The sequence below is a fragment of the Vigna umbellata genome, chromosome 9 (genome assembly GCF_029865625.1).
Source record: "Vigna umbellata cultivar VRB3 chromosome 9, Vumbellata_1.0, whole genome shotgun sequence".
Lineage (NCBI taxonomy): Eukaryota > Viridiplantae > Streptophyta > Magnoliopsida > Fabales > Fabaceae > Vigna > Vigna umbellata.
The window spans coordinates 6,164,480-6,171,696 of NC_142173.1; the positions used below are offsets into that span (position 1 = coordinate 6,164,480).

The window sequence follows — 7,217 nt, forward strand, 5'->3', positions numbered from 1 at the left end:
AGTTACGATGTGTTCGTGTACCCATGGGTGATCATAAACCCATACTTGTAGAGGGGAGAAAGAAGAAGTGATGAATTCATTTATGTAATTTCAATTTCCGTGTTATTTTGATTAGGGGTGGGCAAAGCACACTGTACTACATTGTATTGTAAAATTTTATAGTTAACTATAAACTAGTTTAGGAAAACTGTAAAACTGTAATGTACTTAAAAACAGCTCAAAGTAACTGATCTGAACTATTTTTTAGTTCAGTACAATTCAGTTAACTGTTTTATTCATGAAAATGTAATCTCTTTACTGGTTTAAACATCACATGATTTTTACAAATAAATCTTTTATATTTTAATCTTCAAGAATATAAAAGATTGGATTATTCACCTCCTGCTTGCAAACTGTAGATCTATCTATCCATCTTTTTTTGTTGTCTTTTATACTTTTAAAATTAATAATTACTCTGCTTTTATCTGGGTGTTGTTTCCCCTCGCATGATTTTCTGCCTTGGGGCTTCCGCCCTTTCTTTTACCATTTGTCTCAGAATCCAAACAAATTTCTTTGTAATTGCTGCAACTGTTTCATTGGATATATCGTTTTTTTTTTGTCTTATGAATCACAATGCCTTTTATTAATATTGGTTGTTTATGCCGTAATTTGAACAAGTATGAAACATTACAATCATATTAGTATCACCCTCCTTAGCCTCTGAATCAACCAAAGCCTTAACTACTCGACTAATGGGTTATGGTATCAGCATAATACTAGTGTATGATTCCCACACACCACAAGTTTCAACACTCCAATAGAAAACTGGTATCAATTTTCAACCAAATACCCATTCCCCAGAACCAATTCTAGACAATTCATTATTTTTTATCTTCTTCTTAACCCAATCAGTCTCTGCCAAAATTACCAACACATTAGCTTCTACATATGATGTCTGTCCTTCAACCATACGACATCCCAGTTGGATTTCTTCGCAAAGGCTTGATTAGACTACTAATTAATCTTCAACAATATACATCTATATAAATCTTCTAATCCACTTAAATTTTATCAAGAACAGTATATACGTATTCAAGAACATAAATACTTGGAATGAATGTAATATATAAAACAACCTTTTCAAAATGCTACATGTCTGTGCGTGGATCTTCTCCTAGTTACTAGGGTACATAGGTGGGGATGGATTCAGCTTTTAGGACCTTTAATCAATTGGTTATGGCTGTTTCCTAGTGTCCGTTAGTTTTTCAATAAATGAAGATTGCGAAAAGACATATTCCCTCTGCTCTCAAGTTTCCATATCAGTAAACAGGAAGAGACTGTGAAGCAGCTATAGGAATACAGCATGCTAATGTCTCACAGAATAGCACCAGACATACAAGTTGAGACTTGTCTCTTACTTTTAAAAACTTGTTTTTCATAATCTATTAATCATAAATTATGATATCCTGTATATAAAAAGGTCTTTCAACGCTTCATATATGTTTAAAACTTTTTATATATTTAAAGAGAGTAAAAATGATAAATTGACGTAATAAAAAAGAAAAAGAAAAAAAAGTATATAATAAGTGCAGATAAAATAAAAGTGCATTCTTTATGATGATTTCTTTTAAGTAATCTTCTGATAAAAGATAATTGTCTCGTAGTCTTATCTGCTTGGTACTCAACATCTCCCAACTTATCCTCAGCTTTCAAATCCTTCAGTGTAAACCATCACATTCAATTAATCAAATGAATAAACATCTAAGAGTGATCTGATTTGTTAATGAGCATGCAGAATCATTTTTGAACTATTTGAATGAGCCAAAGATAAACATATAACAAAAGGGATGTGGATAATGTATAATATATATGAACCAGAAAACTGCATAATGCTTGCAGATAAAGATGTATACTTGTGTTTGGCTGTGTTTGAGAAGGTCTCGTATGTTTATACATTAGTTGGAACTGAGATCCATGTGATGATTAGTAGAATGTAATTAAGCAAGTGTGATGTTATTTGTAGTTTTTCAGCCGAGAATACTCTTTATACAGATAAGTTTCTGGGACAGCAAGTTTCTGTCATTTTTTAGTCTGATCTGTTGAATCAGTGGGAAGGGAAATGTGTGAGGTATGCAAGGTGATCATTTGGGATGGAGTTTTGATTGTGTAGATTTGTTGGTTGAATAATCATAAAAATATCAAGCTGATGTGGTACAAATGGATGAGATGATTGGACACATGGAAGAGAACCGTCTCTTTGAGATGTAAAGGCTGTTAGGGAAGAGAACCACGGTGGAAGATGTGAGTTGCAATCATAAGTAAATATCCTTTAAGCCAGGACTCGAATTTGAATATCCAAGGTGTGGAGAAGTAATGTATGGCTATTAAGATAGTGGAACTGCCGTCCTTTACTGAGAAGAGCCTGTGGGATGGATGACTAGGGCAGAAACATACTTTGGAGCAGTGCAAAATACTTTAGAAGTGCAGATCAAATTGATTATGAAGGGATTAACTATTAGTTGCTTAAATATTTTGAGAGAAACAGATGTTGTCACTTGGTGGAAATTAAGGATTCTAATTGCTATGTTTGGAGGAAGAAGGTTTGAGAACCCATATATGAGGAATTAGCAACCTTGAGATAATTAGAACCCATATATGCCACTTACCACCCCAATAGAAACCAACAAATCCCATAGCAGAAGCACCTTTCCTTTTCAAGGCTTCAATAATAGGTTTTGCAATTTCAATACATTTTCCCTGCACATTTAATAGGTAATATCATAATAACACAAAATGTTCTTTTCTTACTTTTCCTTTCCATTCAATTGTAAAAATAAATTGACCCCACAATTTGATTTTTGTTCAAGAATATGGCATCAGATGGTTGTGACCCTCCTATTCCACCTTCAGCAAAATCAGATAAGGAGAAGGGCAAGAAGAAATCTTATATGGTCAAGTTGTTAAACCGTTTCAATAACGTAAATGCTTCAAGTAGTCAGCCATCTACACCTACCTCTACCTCCACTGCTAGATTTGTTCCACCACCATTACAAGTTCCTGGTTTGACACCTACTCCACCACCAATTCCACCTTCGTTGGAAGTTCCTCCTTTCACACCTAGTTCACAACAATTTGCTGCTGATCAATGGAGATCACCCTCCCCCCATGTTGGTTCTAACCCAACAACTCCCACAAATATGCCATCACCATCTCCTATAGGGGATAACCCTCCACGTTCAAGTTCAGCAGCCAATGACTTTGAAGATGTTTCCAACAATCGTCCAATCATTACACCTATTGGAGGAGGGTAAGAAAACATCAATTTAATGTTCCAAGCATATACTGTATTATTCTAATATTTGACTTTTATTTTGGTATAGCTTTTATCCAACAAAAACAGCATCCAAAGCAATCACAGCCACCATCAAGGCACAGTTTGATGAGCCATGGGTGACATGGGGACAAATACCTCAGACACGAAGAGATGTTTTCTTTGAGCGTTTTAAGGTACACTTGTGTTCATTTACATTATGTACTACAGTTCATTTTAAATGTTAAGGTCCTCAATTATCTTATCCAATATTCATCTTTTTTGTCAACAGAGAAAGGTTTCATGGAGGTCTAACCATGAAGAAAAGGTGAAAAAAAATTTCCACACAAAAGCATCTCATAGATTATCTGAGATGTTTAAAAAAGCTCGAACAGAAGGAAAAAAACCTGATTGGATGGGGGATATTGTTTGGAATGGTCTTTTGGAGAAGTGGAACATGCCACTTTATAGACAAAAATGTGAAACGGCCAAAAAGAACAGGACATCTGACAAGGGTGGTTGTTTGCACACTGGGGGATCCATTAGCGTGCATGAGCATGCAATTCGTCTGGTACATATAAATTTATTTTTACATTTCTATACGGATAAACTTTAAAAATATTTGATGTTAACAACTTACATCTTCTTTGCTTGCAGTCACAGGAGCTTGGTCGGTCAGTGCATGTTGATGAAATATTTCAGCAGACACATATTCGAGCATCAACAGGAGAATTTGTCGATGAAAGGTCTAGGCGGACACATGTTAGTTTCTACTAACTTATTCTTTATTAGGTTATATAATTCTTAGGTCTATCTATTTAACGATAATCATGTATTCATTTAACAGGAAGAGTTTGAAGCCAGATTTTCTCAAATAAGATCTGAGACAGCATCCGTTGGGGCTTCAACATGTGCTCCCCTAGACCCTGCAGATGAGGAAAGATTGAGGAACCAATGTTGGTTGGATGTTGCTGGTGGAAGGTACAAGGGACGCGTATACGGCATTGGAAATGTCAGTGCTCAAGATGACTGTGTCGATAGTTACATACAACAGACACAGGCATCTTCTTCTCAGCAACCGATTGCAGAGGACATTCTTAACCTCCACACACGAGTATCAACCCATGATGACCAACTTCGACAGATGAACTCTCAATTGCAAGGCTTTATTGGTGTCATGATGCAGTATCTTCCACCTCCTGCAGCCGCAATTGCACAACAATTTCTTCAATCCCAGAATCAGCCACAAGCTAATGTTCAACCACAACAACCACAACAACCACAACAACCACAACAACCACAGCAACCAACAACAGATCAACCACAAGATGATACTGTTTATGGAGATTACTAGTTATGTTTTTAGAAGTAGGACATGTGTATGACTCACACTTATTCCCTCAATGACTTTTTTCATGTTATTTGAACTTATTATGATTAACAATTATGTAAACTTTCTTGTTATGATTAATGTGAAATGCATGTTTGTAGGTTTTAAAGACTTAATTTATTTATCAAATTTGTGAATGGATATAATATCCAGGTCTTGTGAATTGTCTGTGTGGTATGGGCAGGTCTTGTAAATTGTCTCTTTTTGGATGTTGGATGACCAGGTCTGCTATTCAAGTCAAGCTGTATGTAATTTATATACGGAATATCCGTATATAACTTATATACGGAATATCCGTATATAAATTATATACGGAATATCCGTATATAATTTATATACGGATATTCCGTATATAAGTTATTTACGGATATTCCGTATATAAATTATATACGGATAATCCGTATATAAGTTATATACGGATATTCCGTATATAAGTTACATACGGATAATCCGTATATAATTTATATACGGATATTCCGTATATAAGTTACATACGGATTATCCGTATGTAATCTTATCTACGCCCTTTTTATATACGGATTTTTGACCGTATATAATCCGTATATAACACCACTTTTTATACGGATTTTCGATGTTATATACGGATTTCGGCCGTATATAAATGCGATTTTTCTTGTAGTGTGTTGGTAAGAAAATTTTGCACCTACTGATGGGTGCCGGTGGATATTGGGTCAGGCTCGTGACGTTAAACAAGCGCTACCTGGGAGGCAACCCAGTTGATTGATTATATTTTTGTTTGTTCTGCTGTAGTTGTATAATAGGATTTTGCATGAGTAATCTGAGCATATTATTGCAGGGAGTAAGTGAGAGGCATGGGTAGGAGGCACCTAGGTTAAGCTAGGAAGAAGAAGAGCACTTCCCGAAAGTGCCGCTGAGCGGCAAACTACCGCTGAGCGGTAGTGTCGCAGACTGAGCTTAGATTGCCCCTAAGCGAGACCCGAGCCCATTAGGGTATTTTTATACCCTAAGTTGCACCTTAGTGTCTCTTTTCAGATTTTTCTTTGCACACACACTCCTACATACTTTTTCAAAGGTTCTCTACAACTTTTCCTTCATCCCTCTTGAGAAAATCTCTCTTTCACTTATTTTATCACTAATTCCATCTAAGTTTGGGGTAGGAAGAGAGAGCATCATAGCTTGAAAGCATTCTTAGTGCATCTAGCATCTCCACCCAAGTAAGTCAAGCATTTTTTCTAGGGTTCTTGAATTTGAATCTTTAGGGGTTTTGATTTCTGTGCATGATTTAATGATTTAATTGAAGTTTGAACCGATTAAACTGAATGATTTTGAGCTGAAAAACTGAAAATTGCATGTGGGTGGAGTTAGGGCAGGTTAAAACGAAATTTTCAAGAATCTGCAGATTTACCGCTGAGGGGTAAATTACCGCTGAGCGGTACTCTGACAGACAACAGATTTTTGCTGAATTGTGTTCTGGATTGTTACACTGGTGGCGCGGAGGGGTGATTTTTGACCCTCAGCGGTGGTTTAGCCTCGAAATAAGGTGTTGTCTGTGTTTTTACTAATGATTAACAACATGTTTTGTGGTTTGGTATCTGTGTTTGATGTAGGAATGGCATCCTCTTCAGGCAAAAGATTTAAGACCATGGCATCCAAAAGAAAAGAAAAGGAACCAGAACAACCCCATTCTAGTAGGTTCCTATCTCGCAAACATGAGAAGCACTTCAAGGTGGTCCAAGATAGGAGGTTACTGATGGAGAGAAAGGTTGGAATGATACCTAACTTTGCTCCTCAATTTGGAGAGCAATTGTTAGGGAATGATTGGGGAAAGCTAGCCACATACCCTTCACCTGCCAATATAGCTGTGGTAAAAGAATTCTACACTAATGCAAGAAAGATTGGTGATTATCCAGCTGAGAATTACTTGGGCTATGTCAGAGGCCATGCTATCAGGTATGATCCTGATTCCATAAACAACTTCTTGGATACTGTGTGGGCTGGTGAGCAGTGCCAGTTTGCTCTCTGTATGGAAGAAGGAGCTGATTTTGAGGATGTAGAGAGAGTTTTATGTGTGCCTAGAGGACATTTTCAAAGGAATAGAACTGGCATTGTGGTAAACATTAGGAGAACTGACTTGACTCCTCTTGCAAAGTATTGGATGACATTTTCTCATGCCAAAATTCATCCATGTTCTCATGTGTCAAACATTACTCTTAGCAGGGCACTCCTCCTTTATTGTGCAATCAGGAACTTGAATGTCAATATTGGACAGGTAATAGCTGATGAGATAAGGGTGTGTGCTAACACAACAAACAACAAAGCACCCTTAGGACATTCGTCCTTAATCACACACCTCTACAAGATAGCTGGGGTGGATACTTCATCTCCACCTTTTGAAAGGCCAAGGAAAGCAATTGATGAGGCTTATTATAGACAATATTGTGGAGGCGATGAAGCAGCTCAACCAGTTCCACCACGCCGTACTCGTAGAGAAAGAGAGCAAGCACAGAGTAGGGCATCTGTTGAGACACATGAAGCAGAACCATTCCAAATGAGGGA

General features: G+C 36.9%; 1 protein-coding gene across 1 annotated transcript; it reads left to right on the forward strand.

Annotated features, from left to right (window-relative positions):
* Positions 1-2,849: 2,849 nt before the first annotated feature.
* Positions 2,850-4,643, forward strand: LOC148192423 (uncharacterized). The gene is made up of 5 exons (XM_088099162.1): positions 2,850-3,286; positions 3,360-3,486; positions 3,582-3,860; positions 3,947-4,051; positions 4,137-4,643. The coding sequence occupies exons 1-5, from the start codon at positions 2,850-2,852 to the stop codon at positions 4,641-4,643; spliced, it is 1,455 nt and encodes a 484-aa protein (XP_087955288.1).
* Positions 4,644-7,217: the final 2,574 nt, after the last annotated feature.

Bases quoted from the DNA above. Each gene is read 5' to 3' on its own strand.
- LOC148192423 (XM_088099162.1), top strand. From the start codon at position 2,850: ATGGCATCAGATGGTTGTGACCCTCCTATTCCACCTTCAGCAAAATCA. The intron at 3,487-3,581 runs GTACACTTGTGT...TTTTGTCAACAG, and splicing joins TTTTCTTTGAGCGTTTTAAG to AGAAAGGTTTCATGGAGGTC. The intron at 3,861-3,946 runs GTACATATAAAT...CTTTGCTTGCAG, and splicing joins ATGAGCATGCAATTCGTCTG to TCACAGGAGCTTGGTCGGTC.